Below are 20,069 nucleotides of genomic sequence, written 5' to 3' on the forward strand. Positions count from 1 at the left end.
GATTGCTTCGGATACAGGGCAGGCGGTCCCTATTTCCCAGGATGGGTCACCCAAACTGGGGGGTCCTGGATTTGAGGCCCTGGGCTGGATCAGGGGGCAGTGCACAGTCTCAATATTTGTGATGAACGTTCATGTGTGAACATGTTCCTAAGTAACTCCAGAGTATTACTTCATAGTCTCACGAAGACTTGTGCATGAAAGGCATAGCTTAACACAGTATTCTGCTCTGGTCAGACCTCACCTGGAGTACTGTGTCCAGTTCTGGGCACCACAGTTCAAGAAGGACACTGACAAACTGGAACGTCCAGAGGAGGGCAACCAAAATGGTCAAAGGCCTGGAAACAATGCCTTATGAGGAACAGCTAAGGGAGCTGGGCATGTTTAGCCTGGAGAAGAGGAGGTGAAGGGGTGATATGATAGCCATGTTCAAATATATAAAAGGATGTCAAATAGAGGAGGGAGAAAGGTTGTTTTCTGCTGCTCCAGAGAAGCGGACACGGAGCAATGGTTCCAAACTACAATAAAGAAGATTCCCCCTAAGCATTAGGAAGAACTTGCTGACAGTAAGAGCTGTTTGACAGTGGAATTTGCTGCCAAGGAGTGTGGTGGAGTCTCCTTCTTTGGAGGTCTTTAAGCAGAGGCTTGACAACCATATGTCAGGAGTGCTCTGATGGTGTTTCCTGCTTGGCAGGGGGTTGGAATCGATGGCCCTTGTGGTCTCTTCCAACTCTATGATTCTATGATTCTAGGATGTGTAGTTATTATGACTTGATTTAGTAAGAGCCCTGTGATGTTAACCTTCCACTGACAAGACAAAGCCCAGTAGACATGAATGGGACTAACAATGATCATAGGAAAACTGTAGACACTGATGTTGTTTCTTACGCACCTACCTTATGCACAGCTTCACGAACTTTCTCTCATGGTCAGTGATTGTAATTTTGTTAATCTACTGTATTTCATAATGAATTTCTATTTATGAAAGACCTCCTGGAAAGATCAATTGGTTAGGGGGATCTCCTGTTTTAATTAGCCTCTTGCCATTGCCCACTAGCTGTATGGTAACATTTGTTAAATTTATTTTGCCACGTAATTGTGTCCAAAATTAATTGTTCCTATTAGAGCAAGAGCAGCAGCAAGGACGTTTGATACAATGGTGTGTCAAATTTGACAAATGTTTTTGTGATAGGCAGGAAGGCATTATGACTCATATGCCACATGAACACTTTCCTCTGACTTGAGGTCTCTTCTTGCAGCTGATAAAATTGCTTTGTCCATATTAAAATGCAAACCTCCAGCCCCTGGAGTTGCAAATGTGCTCTGAAATCACGAAACCCAAATTTATGATGTTTTATCATCTTGTGGCTATTAAGTTAATTGGACTGACATTTCCAGCACTTTTGATCACCATGGTTCTTGTCTAACATTATTCACAAGATAATGTTGTCTTGCTTGAATGTGCAAAACTACTATATGTTACCATGTAATAATAAATCATCGTGGATTGTTGCCTATTTTAACCTCTGGCAATTAACCAACAATAGGTGTGAAGATCAAAGGTTGTAAGGCTGTTTGAAGCATGCTCTTTGCACATGGTGCAATGGTTATCCCAGTCACTAATATCTGAACTTAGCTGGTGTGCAGGGATTTATCAACATTCCTTATATATTAATGGGGAGGGTCATAAAATACATGTGGATCTCTGTTTCAGACATTGTAAATATTAGGATTGTAACATTTACTTGATTAATCTGCTAAAACTAATTCACTAAACAACTTTTTTTAAAAAGAATGTTTATTAAAGTTTACAATAATACTACAATAAAAAGAAAAAAGAAAAAGAAAAAAGAAAAAATAACAAAAATACAAAAATACAAAAATAAAAGTATTTAAAAAACTCACATAAGATTTCAAATGCTTATTTTCAGTAACATATTTCCCAGACCTCCTCATACCTCCCTTTTTTGTATTCCAATTCAAATTGTTAGTTCAGCAAATCCTTATCAATAGATTTTAACCTGTTTCTTAACCTTTTTTTCCATATTCTCTTAACATTACAGCTGGAAACCACTTAATTTCTATCCAACATCATTCTAACATTCATTAATTTTGCAATATTTCTGTAAATAGTCTTTAAATTTCTTCCAATCTTCTTCCGCCGATTAATTCACTAAACAACTTTGATGTGCTATTATTAATTAGGGAGTCAACTTTGATTTAAAAAATAATAATACTAATAATTTTAATGTATTTTACATCATCTTAAAAGAAACATGTCTCCTCCTATCCCAGGAAGGAGTGCCTCCAAAATATTAAGGCCTAAAGAATTGTTTTTGATGCCAGGCCCAAGTTGTGGAATACAGAGACATCCCTCTGTAAGACTTTTTCAGGCCAACAGTCCTATTCATTTGTTTATAATTCCCTTTCTTAGATGGGCCAGTCATTCTTGTGTATATATTCTTTTGCTATATTTTATCTTGTTCACCACAATGGCATTTTATGCGAGTGGGTGCTATATAAATACTTCTATAAATGAATCAAAACAAAATATGCAAATTTAATTGATTATTTAATTGACCAGTCCACATGTGACTGACTATGATTTTATGACTTTATTAGAATGTGGTCTAGTGACTATGAAAGGAGAGATCATTTTTTTAAAAACATAAAATATGCATTTTTTATTTGCACTATCTCTGCACCAAATAGCATTAGTTCGTAACCCAATTAGTAGTTGAATTCTGATCCATAGGCAAGTTGAGTATCAGATGGAGTCAGTCAATTGCACAAAGCAGTCCCAAGGAACTCCTCCTCCATCGGTACTTTGTTCACATTTAGGACATTTTGGTCTTTTGCTCCTACAAAGCAAATTCTGAGTTTAACAACTTTGACTTTGTTTGGTTGAACTTTAGATTAAATTTGCTAAATACCCTCCTCTTGAGAATTCCGTTAATTCCCGTATTGGGGAAGGGGACACATTTTCTATACCCTCCTTCCCTGCAAGAAGAGGAGAAATGGAAAGCCCCTCAGGGGTAATGTGGGCAAGGACATGGGGCAATTTGCCCAATGGGGGGAAGTGGTGATCAGGCTATTTAAGCCTGCTTCACCCAACACTCCCTCCTCTTCTCATTGAGACACCTACCCTCCCACCCCTTTTTCTGCGTGAGCTCAACTAGTTGCGTTCTTTGAGGGGACTAAGTAGGATTTTTTTTGGGGGGGGGGTAACACTAATTGGTGCATGTCACATTATTTTTGCCTACTTCACCCTGTTGGGTTTTGTCAGCATGACTGGAGTGGTGTTTGGTCAGGATTTGGCTAATTGTCATTTGGTCTGGGTGAGTGAGTGGATTTTGGAAAATATCTGACTAATATTGGAGCCACAGTGGTGTTTGGGAGCTGAAATGCTCCTATCAACCCACCTCACCACCCGAACCTCATTGGTTTTGGTGAATTTGGTTGAATTATTCTGATTGGCAGATTCTATAGTTGTTATACTGTATTTTGATAACTGTAACTTGTTACCCATCTTTCTTGTCTCACGTCTTCTTGGGTGTGTTGACAAGTGTCCTTTTCTGCCTTATCAGAACTTTGAATAAAATTGCATCCTGGGAAATGCATGTATTTTCAACGAGACAAAACCAAGGCTGAAGACAGAGTCTTTGTAGAAAGACAGTCCTTGAATCACTAGATTTCAATAATTAATAAAAAGCTGGTGCTGGTTCTGCTGTTATTTCCTGTGATGCATGAGCTTTCTCCATCTCTCCATAGGCTCACCGTACACAGGAAATCCAAAAAACAAAGTGGAATGGGGTGATCTTGAAAGCTAAAAAATAATAATAATTGGATATTGCAGTTTTGTATATACACCAATAAGTTATTTAACAAAGTAGCAACTTCTCTGTTAAAGCAATTACAGCCCACAATTCCTCACCCAAATGTATCATGAAAACTGGGGAGGGGGAAGAGAATAAGTTAAGGTACAAGGCTAATAAGGAAAGCGCTCAGTTGGATTGATTTTAGGATAGTGGATCTTATTGCTTGCATATGCTGTCCACTTAATAATTTGCCTAGAAGGAACACTCGCTGCAAAAGCATAGCATTTATTTTTCCAGAGGTCACCATATGTAAGCCAGACAGCAGCACAAGTGATATATTATACATGACAACCCTGAATGTTGCTACACAACGAGATTCCAATTCTCAATGTCCTCCGAGAATTGTTCAATATCCTTGATGGTATCTTACGTCTGGAATACCGAGAATATGGCATTTTTTAAGTCCTTACTAATCAGTCAAGGATAACATGACATTCATGCGGTTTTGGGATTGCTCTGTTACTGCTGGATTACGTTGGTCACTCAGATGGAAGAAGCATGAGATCCTTTGGCTTTTGGAGGATCCTTTTTCTCTGAAATGATCTCAGCAACATATACATAAGATCTCAGCAACTTAGATTTTTCATGCTAAGAAATTTGACAAGTCCATTAAAAAAAAGCCAACAGTATATCAAACTAATCAAATACTTTGATTCAATGAGTTGCTGAGATGTCCTGCCTGCTAGCTCAGAGGCTCCATCCATCTGTTCTCTTGTCTGGCTGCTCTCCCCACAACTTCCATACAGAGTGAAAGGGAGTGTGTGTGTTTCTTAAATCCAAAGAATTGTGCAGCTATATCTATGCGCTCAAGGGAACATTGGACGTGTTTTCTCCCCACATGCCAGAATGATGACACAAGATATATATGCGGTTAAAAGGAACCACAGCTTCATGAAAGCTTCCACGGGTATGAAATAAGCAAAGCAATGCAAAACCTACTGAGCTGCAACCAAAAAGTCTGTGCTTCTTTAATGCTTAAAGTGAGAGTCATGAGGGTGCTGTCCTGCTGTTTTGCATGTGAAGACCCCCAAACCCCCTCCAAAATAAATCGCACAGGACACAGAATATTTGTTTAAGAATTTTTGGCATTAATTTGGCCACAACTTTATTGATTACACCATGTGAGTGGTTGCTTAGGCATTGGTTCAGACTACCTCCTGCCAACCTAGCAGTTCGAAAGCACGCCAAAGTGCAAGTAGATAAATAGGTACCTGTCAGAGCTGCCTCTAGGTCCCAGCTCACAGAGGACCAACGCTAGTCTGTGATAATGTACAAAAGTCTTTATTGAAGTTCAGTTTCCATTTCCAAGCCGCAGCGTGCAGCTCTACGTCTTAGAACCTAGACCGGCGAAGCTCCGTCTGAGTCTCCGCCCCCTATACACCAGTTTAAGACTCTAGCCTTACTCCACCTCTTCCGTTGTTCTTTCCTCCTCTGGGTCCGTCTGCCCCCCGGGGTTTCCTCCTGTCTGGACTCTTCTGACGCTGACACCCCTGACTCTTGCCCCTCCTTCCGGCGGGCTTTAGGACCTGGCTCCCTATCCGGGCTACCTGCTGTGCCGCTCGCCTGTACTTTTGAACTTGGCGCGCGCGCCCAGCCGGCAACCTTCCTCTTGACCGTTTCCGCGCTCTCCGATGGAGGCGTGGTCAATCCTGACTCATCTCCTCTCGCTGGTGGTGAGCACACTGGTCCCGATACCTGGGACTTCTCCCCCCCACTGCGCTCTGGTGGGGAAGCTGGTCCTGATTTCCAACTGCTGCTCTGGGAGTCCCCGCTGGCCCCTTCCTTCTGGGGTATCCCCCTTGGCACCCCCCTTGCCCTGGCCATCGGCGCCCCCTTCTGTGAATCTTCCGATTCGCTGGAGAGACTCAGGGAATTCCTCGGACCACTGTCATCGCCTGCGCTCCCCTCGGATTCCTCCCCCTCGCTCTCCATTTCCTCCCTCTCCTGTGCCTCTGCTCCTGAGCCCCTGACTCCGGCAGAAAAGGTAAGCGGCGTTTCCATGCACTGCTCTGGTTTACCAGAAGCGGCTTAGTCATGCTGGCCACATGACCTGGAAGCTGTACACCAGCTCCCTTGGCCAATAAAGTGAGATGATCACCGCAACCCCAGAGTCGTCCACGACTGGACGTAATGGTCAGGGGTCCCTTTACCTTTACCTGAACCTAAACCTGCACGGTGGCAGGAACAGGACTGACAACTGGACTTCCAGAGGTCAGTAAGGGAAAACATACTGGTGGAGCACAGAGGCAGATTTCCACCTCTTAGTTCACCCCCGATGCTCCCAGGAACTCTGGCAACCCCTGAAAGGGGATTGGACAGAGCAAATCGAGCCCCTGGATTCCTTTAATGGAATTCCCTAGCAGCAGCAACCAAAAATGAGGGGCAGGCACAGCCAATCCAAAATCCCCTCCACCAAAGAATGAACCAATGTCTAACCAGCAGCCTTACAAAGTTGCTCTCTCCGTCCTATCATGCCAAATGGCAAGCCACATCCGAAACTGATTATGCACACACACAAAACATCCACAAGGGATTCCTAAACCCATGGAAATACTGAAAGTAACTGTTTTGACCATGCTCCTTGTATTCTGCTCTTAGCTGAGCTGTTCTTCCACCCCATCAAACCAACATAACATAGTAAGAAGGACCAGGTTCCTTTATCACATGGCTATGGTTTGTTGTAGCTTCCTGTATGACACTGTTATTGTTGTTTTAGATTGGACTAATCATCCTTTAATTATACATTACATTATTTTAGGAACACTCTGTTCTTCAGAGTTCATTCCAACTCAGGTCTAGTAATAACTTGCCTTGGTGATACAAAAGATCTTAAAGAATATTGGTGTTGAGTTTAACAGCTTGCAGGACTTGTGTCATTCTCTATTACTGTCATGAGGCATTGACGTTAAATGTTGTTATATTAATTTACTTTGAAAGGCTTAGAGATTAGAAAACATACCCTTGAAATCCCCAGTCACTTCCTAGAGTTTGAAAATAAAGATATTAATAGTCTCAGGATAGCAAAAGCTATTGTAGGAAAATGTTTTCCTCCCACCCAATTTCATAGCCCCATTCAGAGGCCACAAAAGACTGTCTGTCTGTCTGTCTGTCTGTCTGTCTCTCTCTCTCTCTCTCTCTCTCTGTGTGTGTGTGTGTGTGTGTGTGTGTGTGAGAGAGAGAGAGAGAGAGAGAGAGAGAGAGAGAGAGAATTTCAGTTATTTCAGGAGATGGAGTGAATTTTGTGAACAGGGTGTCAATAGCTATCCTCCCGAATGCATTTTGTCGTGTCCAGAATTGTGTTGTGTAACCCCGTTCTAAGGGCATTCTAGTCAAAACAAAATGGCATCAGGCACCCAAATGCAGACAGGAGGAGTGCTACTGGTGACTACTGTCCCAACCACAACTTTTGCCATCACCACCCAAAAATGCAGGTGAGGGAAGGCAGTTTAACTTCCTTTGTTCTCTCCTCCTCAACCTCACCACCAGCTCCTAAATTCAGGGGGTGGGAAACAGTTTGGGATTAGATTCGTAAAGGGAAAACCAACTGAAAATGAGTAAGATCAATCTAAGTGTGGGGAAAAACGGAAGTGAGATTCTGCAGTTTATTTACAACATGGGGTGCGTGTTTTGTGTGTGGTGCAACTATTAATTTATTTGCCAAAGCGGAAAGGAGATCTCTTGGGCAATAGGTTAAGACATTGCATGCTTTGGGTTGGGTGGAAGGTCGCCAACTGCAGTCCATGGTTATGAAAAGGAAATCTGGATGGGAAAGATTCTTGCCTAACCATTGGTGGAGCTATTGCAAATCAGAGCCAAGAGGAGGCAGGACTTCCTCTTTGGTGTTTTACTACCATGCATATAGATATGTATGGCCTAGAAGCCAAAGACTCAGCTGAACCTTTCCTGAGAAGTCAGAACTAACTATACATTCAGTCCTTTCAGGCCTGTACCACTTCAGATTATGAGAAGGGACCACACTGACCATATATCTATCTATCTATCATCTATATCTATCTATCTATCTATCTATCTATCATCTATCTATCTATCTATCTATCTATCATCTATCATCTATCTATCATCTATCATCTATCTATCTATACACACACACACACACACACACACACACACACACACACAGAGAGAGAGAGAGAGAGAGAGAGAGAGAGAAACTAGCATAGAGCAAAAAAGTTTTCACTTAGTCCTCTCCCTGTTCTTTATGCCAAGAAGTATTAAAAAATGCAATCTATTACCTACAGTCTGGAGAATAATAGCCCCAGAAGGCTGTACCATATGATTATACTAAATATATAAATCAGCCTTCAGCCATTTAAGCCAGTTTGGAAAATAGTACATATTGTAAATTTTTTTTAACTACCAGAACAAAAATGAAACATATTGCAATAGACTGAGTCAAACATCAGAAATGCTTCTCTTGTCCAAATTTATTTAATCTGGATTTCCCTCCTTTTAATGGCTGTTTCTCATTAGTGCTTTCATTAATAAAATTTGTTGAGTTCATTCTTTGATCCAGACACCCTTCCCTTTTATGAGTCTCCCCCCAAAAAAAACAAAAACCTCAGCTTGCCCTTCTGGGGTGTCTGAATAAGTGAGTCCTACTGTTCTACTAATGACATGGGTAAACTGAATTAAATAAAAACATGAATCCTTGGCATTTAAGCGTCAACCTAAACAATCCCAAATCACCCACAGAATGTGCAAATTAACCTTATGTTTTGGTGTGTTTTCCCACAGCCACACACTCGAGACAACTGCTCTTTTGTGGCAATTGCCCTACATTTCCCTCAACTGTTTCACTTCCGTTATCTCTGCACTTTGCATCCCATAATTCATGGGGATAGATTAGTGCAGCTATGCATATGAGGTCGTGAATGTGGGATAACCTCTGTAGAAAAGGGTAATTCTGCGCTAACAAGTAAGGGGCCAAGTTCTGCTAAGGGTACTGGGAGGAAAATAACATTCTCTGGCTTTCCAGTCTAGTTCTCAAAAGTTCTGCATGCAGAAGTAGAAAAACAAGCCAACTCAAATAAAGTGTAGATGAAGTAACATAAAACTTGGGATTTATTCTTTTATTATTATTGATTAAATTTCTGAACCACACTTCATACGTGAATCACAGGGTAATATAATGCAATACAAAAACACACAAATGCATACCATGGTAACAAACAAAATTTAGTTTGTGTGCTGAACTGATGGACTAATAATTCATACCCAGTCGTCTCCATGCTTGGTTAGATTAATTGTTTCTTCCTTCTTCCTCTGCAGGACAATATTTTTAAGCTGGAAGATTCACATTTTGAAAACGGCAGAGGAAAAAGCCCCTATGACCCCAAACTGCTGACAGCTTCTCTTTTAATAGGTAGGATTTATTTATTTGTTTGTTTGTTTTCATAAAATAGGCTTTATCTATAGGTACCTGCTTCTTCCTGTTCCTGATGGTTATCAGAGGCTCTGCTTCCTTATTTCAACATCTTCCCAGGAAGAAATGGAATGTGGTTTTGTTTGGCTGCACCGCAAGTGAAGACACGCTTAATCCTACACAACAATAGCAACCCATAATTTCTGATGATAGACATGCCACTTGGGAAATTCCAGTCTTTACAATAGTGCAATCATTGCACTATGAATGTGAACTTATGGACAATGGCAACAATGCAAAATTCTGGTTCTTAAATCTTGCACATGGTCTTTGTGTTTAGGGCAGACTCTCCCCTTCAGATTTTCTTCGCTGTGTGTTTCTCCCCGTACATAAGCAGCTGCAGGAAGGAACATAGGGGGGGCGAGCAAAGTGGCTGTGCCATTCTCTACCCCCTTAAAGGTAAAGGTAGAGGACCCCTGACAGTTAAGTCCAGTCGCGAACGACTCTGGGGTTGCGGCGCTCATCTCACTTTACTGGCCGAGGAAGCCAGCGTTTATCTGCAGACAGTTTTTCCAGGTCATGTGGCCAGCATGACTAAGCCGCTTCTGGCAAAACAGAGCAGCGCATGGAAACGCCGTTTACCTTCCCGCCGGAGCAGTACCTATTTATCTACTTGCACTTTGACATGCTTTTGAACTGCTAAGTTGGCAGGAGCAGGAATCGAGCAACGGGAGCTCACCCCATCACGGGGATTCGAACCGCCGACTTTCTGATCGGCAAGCCCTAGGCTCAGTGGTTTAGACCACAGCACCACCCACGTCCCACTCTACCTCCTTACCTAGGAATAATTCTGGGAGCCATGGTGCATGAACAGGCTGTAGAAGTTTCCTGTTCATAAACCTCACAGGGTCTTGCCCTTGCTAGAAAATTGTGGACATGCAACAAAATTAGAATTTGAACATGTGTGGAGGCAATTGGTATTTCATTATCATGAAGGCACAGAAAATTCAAAAAGTGATTAGTGGCTTGATGTTACTTGAGCAACAAAGATACGCATTTTAAAGAAAGAACATTGCTCCCTATTTTCTAGATGTTCTTCAGGGGACTCAAAGCATTTCAATATGAGTTTCTCTTCTTCTGCACTTAAGAGGAGTATTTCTGACTTTTAACCAACGCTTGATGTTTTTTCCTGCCTCTGAAAGTTCAGGTGATTACTCCCCTGAGGTCACTGCCTTGCTGCAACTTGCAGCCTGTATTTACTCAAAACAGGGTGAAAGTACGTCTGAAAAGACGGGTATATAAATTAGTGCCTGGGGCAACTTTAATTTGTGGTGCTGTTTCTCCAGAGAGGCTGACTTCCCTATTTGCATTAATAGAAAAGAATACGATGACAAGGGCGTCTTACGCAAACCTCATGGCATGTAGCCAAATGAAGTCAATGGAGTGCTGTCTTCTCACATTCATTTTTCATGTGGACTTACAATAATATAATGATTTTGGGTTTTTTGGGTTTTCCTCTCATAATCTCTTTTTTCTTTTTTCACAAATCCTTTCTTCTTGTGTGGAAGGCATATGGAATTGGAGGCAAGGTGTTAAGGAAGAGAGAAATCAATATGAGGAGCAGAGGTGATGGCTTTTAACGTTATTCAGGAGGACAGAAAGCTGCCTTATATTAGGTCAGACTATTCACCCATCGAGCCTCATATTGTCTATTCTACCTGAGGGGGCATCCACATTAGTGCCTTAGAGCACAATGAAGTCTCCCCCCCCCCCCCGGCGCACCAGTGTGTTTCACAGCTCTTTCACCCATGGAAAAAGGTAAAGATAAAGGACCCCTGGATGGTTAAGTCCAGTCAAAGGCGACTACGAGGTACAGCAGTGCTCATCTCGCTTTCAGGCCAAGGGAGCTGGCATTTGTCCGCAGACAGCTTTCCGGGTCATGTGGCCAGCAGGACTAAACCGTTTCTGGTGCAATGGAACACCATGATGTAAACCAGAGCACACAGAAATGCCGTAAACCTTCCTGCCACAGTGGTACCTATTTATCTACTTGCACTGGTGTGCTTTCAAACTGCTAGGTTGGCAGGAGCTAGAAAAGAGCAATGGGAGCTCACCCCATTGCGTAGATTCAAACTACCAACTTTTCAATCAGCAAGCCCAAGAGGCTCATTTGTTTAGACCACAGTGCCACTCACATCCATAGATATTCACATCAGCGCAGCGTGCACCTTGGCTAGAGATGAATGAGCAGGGGAGGCTGGTCCATTTGTGCTCCACCAAGATCTCTCTGTCATCAGCCAACCCTCACTTGCTTACCTTCTAACATCAAATCTATCCAGGGGGTCATTGTGACTGTCCGTCTTATACTTGCAGGAATGAGGAGGATGGGGACAAAACTAGAATCATTCAGCTGAATCTGTTATGATTCTGGCTCCCTCTTCTGTTTTTGCTCCCTGATTCCCACCCGACCAGTCTCAATGGCCATCATTCGCCACTGGCTTCTCCTCAGATCGTATAAATCTTTCGCCTTTTGCAAATTTAGAAGAGCTTAAAGATTTCAATCCATGTGAAGTTGGTTTAAGAAAAACATGCATCAAACAGTGGTATCTTATCAGCTCAGGCAGGAAAACTATTGAGCAGTAGAATCCCTAATCTGTCCTGCATACTCAATTCCAGGTACAAATATGGGAACTGGAATCTCAGCTAAACAGGAACTTCCCCCACCCCCAAGCCACGTCAAGCCAGGAATTGAATTTTGTAAGCTCAAAACATTTTTAAAATACACAAATGGGTACACTGCTGTTTCTTTAATCACTCCTAATTCAATAATATTTTAAAATGTTTCATAGCTATTAATTCCTCTGCCCTAAATGATTCTTGCTCAATCTCCTTCCAAATGGTTTTCATTACTTTTAAGAGCTGTTCATTTATGATAACCGCTACTCTGGTGTGTTGAGCAAAATGCCAGCTGTGACAGAGATGTGCGCAGCTCTCAGGCATCATTTAGCTGCAATTCATTATTAATAGGCTGCTCCAAGCGCATCTTCCCTGTGCATGTCCATGAGGAGGTCTCCACATCAAATTTACCTGGTCCAGGAAGAATATGAGAACATTTTAAAGACCAAACAAGAGTAAGGGAGGAGGGAATTGCATATTTTTCTGTGGTACTTTTGTAATGGAGATTATTTATTAATGAACAAAGCTAAGGTTACACAATCTGTTCTTCTTTAAGGACACAACCTAGGCTTCACTTTAGCAAGCTCCACTGAATTGTGGAGCAGGAGCTCTGAATCTCTTGTTTAATGCCCATTCGTCCCAATGATGGATGCACAGAATAACTTTCCTGTGGACTGTGCCCATTCAGATTTGAATCTCCTACCGTTAGATGTATATAGAAATGTTTGGACTGTATTTAACTCAGATTAAAAAGGTAAAGAGACCCCTGACCATTAGGTTTAGTTGTGGCCGACTCTGGGGTTGCGGCGCTCATCTCAGTTTATTGGCCAAGGGAGCCGGCGTACAGCTTCCAGGTCATGTGGCCAGCATGACTAAGCTGCCTCTGGCGAACCAGAGCAGTGCACGGAAACACCGTTTACCTTCCCGCCAGAGTGGTACCTATTTATCTACTTGCACTTTAATGTGCTCTTGAACTGCTAGATTGGCAGACAGGGTGAGCTCCCATTGCTTGATCTCTGTTCCTGCCTACTCAGAACAGACTCCTTTAAATTAATGAACCTAAGCTAGTTACGATTATTAACTTCAGTGAGTTAGATTAGCATCAACCAGAATATAAAAACACTTGACGACTTTGGTCACACCATAAGTTAGTGAGAACAAAGAAAACAGCCTTGAATAAACAGAACACATAAGAAAGCTTGCATCAGCTGTAGTTACTTTGATATGGAGAAAGCTCTCTGTGCTTGGTTAATGAGACCCAGAGACTGTGTGACTCCCTTTCTACTAAGGTTCCAGTTCCTTCTGTTCCCTTCAGTTACCACTTGGGGGTGTTTTGCTTAGCTCCCTCTGAGCCGTGATGGTGTCCATAACTTAAACAAAATGGAAGGGACTGTCAAACAATAGTAAGTTTATAAACCAGCATAAGGGCAGCCAACACTACGTGTTAGTTCCAAACTCTAGGGAAAACCCAATCTTTGTTTCTAATATTCTCTAATATTGCTCACAATGGTCAATTCAATTTTTTTATCAAGCTGAGGAGAGTTTCAACCAGCAGTAGCCACCATACACAGAGCAACCAAGCTTGGGATATTCCCATGCAAGCCCTCTAGTGCATTAAGTTCAATGTTTTTCAGTGGGCACCTTGAAAGGATTAAGCTTTGCACCCGTGACATTGAGGCTGGGCAACACATTGTCTTCTTCTAGGATGTCTTCCCTGAATGTATGGATACCTTTACTAAGTTCTTTTCTGACAAGGACCATACATATCCATGCAAATTATTAGGGCAAGTAAATTAAAAAAAAAGTTTTTGGCTCTTAATCAATACCCAAGATATATGCAGAGTGAGACAAGAAGAACATTACATGACCTTTCAGCCAGGAGAGACCTGAATCCCAGCAGGTGCTCAGGAAAGGTGCTTGAAGGAACTATCTCTCTCTCTCCCTTACCACTCATATTGTGCATCCTTCCAGCTTTCTGTCGCTCTCTAACATGGCCAAGAAACAAAATCCAAGATCCATGAAAATTGGCCCAGTATCCCAGAGTGCACCATTGGGTTATCTCCCATAGAAATGAATTGTTGCTATGGGGGAAATGAAGCATTGGGATTTTGGGGAGGGGGCTGCAGTGTGCCCCCTCCACTAATTCCTGTGGGAAGGATGGGGACCTCAGTGTCTATCTTTGCACAGAGCACAAACCTTTCACACACAAGCCCCATAACGTATAAAAAATACTGCAAACGTCTGGTTTTAAACACACACACAAGTACTACATGCATATAATAATGCACATAAATGAATATATATACACACATACTTTGGCTTCTGAAATCTCTTGCTCTGGGTGACCTCTTCCCCTCTTTGACAACGATGAAATGAAAGCAGCCTTCTTGTCTTTCCCTTGATTTATATTGATTCCTCCCAAGTCTCTGGAGAGAGCTGACAAGCAAATGGGGGTAAAGTTAAGTAAAGGCTAACAGAGGCATCAAAGGCATTTTCTCAAGCACAGTACATAATAAGAGCTATAATTAAGTGATTGTCTCTCCTTTTAAAAATAGCAAGTGGCAGATGAGACAGAAAGATGATAAATAGGTAATTAATGTGCTGTTCTCTTTCACTCGATTTTGATTATACCTCCTGCTGGGGAGAAGAGGCCTTGTTGCTTTTAATCTTCTGCTCATTGCACCTATTTCCACTATCATGTTTTCTCCCATTCCGACTCTTCTGACGCGCAGCGCTGCTTCCAGCCTTTCAAGGGAAGGCAGCTCAACTCTCCCAGCAGGCATGATCAGACATGGCTGCCCCGCCATGGAAACGTATTCTAAAATTGGCATGGAAAATGCGAGCATGCCTTGGAACTAATAAGCTTGTTTCCAACAAAGTCATATTAAATTCTGTCGAGGGCATTTGCTGGGGCCGTGACAAATGGAATACCTGAACTTTAATAACCAGTCAATTCATTCCATGATTTTTGCTTTGAAAGGCAAAGATCCTTATTCAGCGCTCCGTGAGCCTTCCTTAAAGCAGAATCATAGAATCATAGAATCATAGAGTTGGAAGAGACCACAAGGGCCATCGAGTCCAACCCCCTGCCAAGCAGGAAACACCATCAGAGCACTCCTGACATATGGTTGTCAAGCCTCTGCTTAAAGACCTCCAAAGAAGGAGACTCCACCACACTCCTTGGCAGCAAATTCCACAGTCGAACAGCTCTTACTGTCAGGAAGTTCTTCCTAATGTTTAGGTGGAATCTTCTTTCTTGTAGTTTGGATCCATTGCTCCGTGTCCACTTCTCTGGAGCAGCAGAAAACAGCCTTTCTCCCTCCTCTATGTGACATCCTTTTATATATTTGAACATGGCTATCATATCACCCCTTAACCTCCTCTTCTCCAGGCTAAACATGCCCAGCTCCCTTAGCCATTCCTCATAAGGCATCGTTTCCAGGCCTTTGACCATTTGGGTTGCCCTCCTCTGGACACGTTCCAGTTTGTCAGTGTCCTTCTTGAACTGTGGTGCCCAGAACTGGACACAGTACTCCAGAATCAAAGCAAGCACGGTCATTCCAGTGTCAACTGCAGTTCCCTGTAGACTAAAGAAACAGGTTCAGCTGTGGGCCAATAGGGTTGGCCTGAATCTCTGGCAGACCAGTTGCCAAGGCCCACTTGCTGTGCTTCCAGGGGAGCTGAAGGGGTCTTCAGGAACCCAGAAGCACCTGGGCAGAAATCTGTAGCCAGAACCCTTGAGCCCCCAAGCCAAGTGACTGCTGGCAGCCAGAGGCATACCTAGGGGATGGCCAGAATGGCCCCACCAAAGGAGCAGGCTCAGGGGCCCCCAAAATCTCCACTCTGGCTCAGAGTAGCTAGGAATAAAAGCAGCGAGTGGAGGGAACGAAGGAGGCAGGAAGGCAGGCAGATGGGCAGGCAGACTGACAAAGGAAGAGTAGAACAGACCCAACGCCGTTGGCCACGGAAGTCACTGTCCGAGTGGGAGAGGTGATAAAAAGCCAACTTTTTGAGTTCCTGGCTCATGGTCTCTTCTGGCTTTGGAGACATCTCCTTGTCAGGGTGTGTGTGTGGCACCAATACAGCTCCTTGCGCAAGGGAGCCTAGGTATGCAACTACATTCCAACAATCTGCTTCAGTTCCTCAATCTTGGTTCTGGGAAGGTATCAGGCTGATCTTCTGTGTTTTGCTAGAGCAATGTGGTGCCTTGCTTTGGCTCCTGCTTTGTTGACTTTCTTTCCACTCCCTCTCTTGTAGACCACCCATTGACCATGGCCCCTTGGCCTATTCAACAGAATTTGCAACAGCTAGCTGCTTCTGTCGCAGTCCATAGACATTTTCCATCATCACTGTAGCCTAATCCTGCGATGGCACAGGCGCAAAGCCAATGCCGTCTGTGCACAGAGTTGCCCATTTCAGTGAGTGGAGCGTAACTTGTGCGCTTGGGAGCTCTGAACCACACATCCTAAAGTGGTTGATGTTTAGTAGCATCTGTCCTCGGCTTGTCTTTTTTGCGACATGGATAAATGTTTCCAAATTGTAAAGTGTGGCATGTTCTAAAAGATGGATAAAGGAAGGAAGGAACTGTGGTAAAAAGGAGGGGCTTTTTTGATTGTAAAAGAAATGAAAGAAACTAGAATCATAGAACTGTAGAGTTGGGGGGGGGGGCAAAGTGTCATCTAATTCAACCCCTCAATGCAGGAATCGCAGCTTAGGAGAGGGACAAAGAAGAGAAAAGTACGATGTCAAAAGAAACTCTCAGTGAGGAGAGGAAAGTCCAAAGGAGTGTGTGCTCTGATTTGAGATGGGAGATGGATTGAGGTTCGACAGGAAGTGAGGAGCTAAGTCTTTTGTTGAGGCTGACACATTTCCTGTCTCTGGGCTTCAAGGCAGGCAGCGCTTATCACTTGGACACCTCTGAGATTCACCAGAAAATAACGTTGCCCACCTAAATGCTTGTCTCCTCCTCTAAATAATCAGGCATCATAAGCAAGGCATATATTGGCAACACTCCCTCCTCAAGTTTCTCTGCCAAAACCTGGAATGAAAGAGGTAAACACGGAAGGTCCTGAAATGTATATGTCCAGACCTTTGCCCATGGAAATGGCTTTCAACCGTCATGCGTGTTGTGCATTGGCATTCTGTTTGCTCCTTTGTAATAAATTCCAATAGGTTCACTGAGTGGCTGATATTCTGTGCAATTTCATGCAATGTTACAGATGGTGAGCTTTATTCTGGAACGGCGGCAGATTTCATGGGCAGAGATTTTGCCATTTTCCGTACGCTGGGGCACCATCACCCAATCAGGACAGAGCAGCACGACTCCCGGTGGCTTAATGGTAAGTCAGGAATATCGTTTATCCACTTTCCATAGTTTTAAACGATGGCGAATTAACTTTAATGTGCAACACTCATTCACAGTCGCTCAGCACCACATTGGTATTGCCACAAATGAATGAAACTAATTGGGCTTGATTTTATGTGTGCTTTGATTTTAATTCCATTGTTATTTTTAGAGTGTGGATTTTGCCTTAATATGGAGATGGGCAGCTTCTGTATTATTGAGAGCTGCTATGTTCTGTGAACTGAGAGCCAAAAGTATGTTTTCTTCTGCAAACAGATTCCCCGCCCCGACATCCCCATGCACTACGGAGTCAGAATGGATAATAAAATTGGCACATTTAGCACTAAAGTCTTCCCAGCTGTGAAACACATGGGCTCAGGCATATGATCACATGCCAATATTTAGATGTACATGTTTCATACAGATATCCAAAAGAGAGATAAAACATGCAATTGTAGAATGTCTCTGCTGCTTAAAACTGGGAGACATTTCTTTCTGTTCTTCACTAACAAAGCCATGAGTAATTTCTTTTCTTTTATCATATTGCGATTAAATTTTTTGAGTCTCCAGGAATCAGATAAAAATCTTTTTAGGGGTTAGTTCTGGTTCATAGGCCACCAGTTAACTATCCTGCCTTTAAACCATCCTGGAAGGCCTGGAAGGCTCTGCTTCTGCAAGACAAACAAATTTCCTAGGGGGAAGTTTCACCACAGACACAGAAAAGGACGGCCAGTGAGAATTGCATTATTGAGCAAGCAGTAGGTATCGTCCCCATTCTCTGATTTTGAAAAGACCTTTCCTGTTTCAGTATAATCTGTTTCAACTCTAAAGCTCTCCTTGGATGATCTCAGAAATTATGTTGATTGTTTACATAGACACACCAAACAGAAAAAAGTAGATCATTTTTTTTTCCTGAGCCAGTCCAATGGGATCTGCTAACATTCAAGAATGCATCCGTTTCCAGCCTTAGAATAGCTCTTTTTAGCAGGATTAGCTGAGTGCAGTGCAGTTACCTGTGGATTGAGGCTGAGCGTCGGCTGAGATGATAGTTGAAACTTACCGTACTTTTCTGTGTATTAGACAAGGGTTTTGTACTCCAAAATAAAGTAAAAAATGGGAAGGTAGTCTTATACATGGGTAGTGCGGGGGGCGGGTGGACTGACAATTGGTTGCATCTGTGAGCAGGATCTAGCGATTGGGTGGGTGAATGGTGTCTTCTGCAAGGGCTGCTTTGGATTGGCTGCTGCTTTGTCAATCAGGTGGGCTATTTGTGGATGCGTAAATGGCTGCTTTGGATTGGCTGCTGTTCTGGCAATTTGGCTTGCGTCGCTTGGGATTGTTAGCATTGGCCAGTTGGGTGAGTGATATTCGGTTCAGCATCCCCCCACAAAAAAATCGCTCAACAACTGTGGGTACTCCCCCAAAAAACACACCTCAACAACTCTGGTTAATTCTCCCCCCAAAAAGCTCAAAAACTCTGTGCCATCTCCCCCCATTTTCTTAATTTGAGCCCCCCCAAATAGGGGGCATCTTATACATGGGGGCGTCTTATAGATGGAAAATTATGGTATGTGATCTGCCTTATGCAGCCTCCTCTGGTGGGCCAAATGCAGCAGACAATGAGTGGAATAAATTGGGGAGGGGGCATAGAGCTAGCCAGAGAGGGCTGTGATATGAGGTGAGTCCCGAGACTGGAGGGCAGCATTTTTTGGGGAGGGGGGGCTGGCCTGATATTCTCCACCACCACTATGTTCCAGTGGCCTTACAGTATCCTGGTGACCCTAGTGTGCCCTTGAATGTCTGGCCTTTGAGAGCCTCTTCCGTGGCTGTGGCTCACCTCTTGGGGCAGAGCTGCCATAAGAGCCTCTTTGCAGAGGCGTCACTATTGGGAAGGGGAGGTGAAGAGGCAAAAGGCAGCAGTGGGATTGGGACTGTGCTGGCACACCAGTGGAGCCCAGAAAGTTCAGATTTTGTCACCGCCTTGTCCCTCGCCTTCCACAGTGATGCCCTTGCTCAGTGGAGGAGGAACCCTCTCCAGCACCTGGGGTGGCGCAGCCCGTATGGACTGCGCTTGTGCGGCATCCCATGCGTGCGCACTCTGTATAGAATGCCGCATAAGCGCAGTCCGTACGGGCTGCCACTCGCACGGGACGGCCATACGGGCTGCCGCTTGCATACTGGGCTGTTCCTTCAGCTCCGTCCCACTGTGCAAACCTCGCCTGCTCTTCCTCCTGCTCCTCCTTGCACTGATCCGGACCATGCTGTGAGAGAGGAAAGGCCTTTTTATTTTCAATAGCCATATGCAGCCCCACACCAAGCCCCAGACTGGTGTCTTCTTGGGTTCCCACTTCCATCTTTTCTCAATTCACACTTTTCCTTTGTGCTGCCTGGGTGCCTGCTTAGCTCAGCTTTCCTCCCAGACTCTCAGGAAGGCAGACAGTATCTCCCTAAGTGCTTCTTTCCCCTGCTGCTGACACCTATGAGCTCCGCATCCCTTTTCCTAAAATCTTTCACTATGTTTTGGAGGTGGCATTTGCCATTCCAGCCATGTGGGTTTGATTTGCTTCAAGCCAGATCTTTAGGCAAGTGCTCCTGCCACCCCTTTAGGTTCCTTAATGCTCCAGCTGCAGAAGTCGGAATCACAAAAGCTCTGCCTCTGAGAACCAATTGCTGCCCACTGTCACAAGGAAATTCCACAATGGCTTTGGACTTGTACTGTAAACTAAGGCAGAAGCAGCAATGAGGGAAGGGGGGGCAGGAATGCCTTTTAATTCAACGGGCACCTTGTGCC

General features: G+C 43.6%; 1 protein-coding gene across 1 annotated transcript in view; it reads left to right on the forward strand.

Annotated features, from left to right (window-relative positions):
- Positions 1-20,069, forward strand: part of SEMA3A (semaphorin 3A) — a 185,658-nt gene that overhangs the window by 112,286 nt on the left and 53,303 nt on the right. The window contains exons 5-6 of the mRNA XM_081911733.1: positions 9,165-9,258; positions 17,154-17,273. Coding sequence (XP_081767859.1) covers positions 9,165-9,258; positions 17,154-17,273 — 214 coding nt within the window. The remainder of the gene's footprint in view (positions 1-9,164; positions 9,259-17,153; positions 17,274-20,069) is intronic.

The sequence above is a fragment of the Podarcis melisellensis genome, assembly GCF_964234715.1.
Source record: "Podarcis melisellensis genome assembly, chromosome: 5".
NCBI lineage: Eukaryota > Metazoa > Chordata > Lepidosauria > Squamata > Lacertidae > Podarcis > Podarcis melisellensis.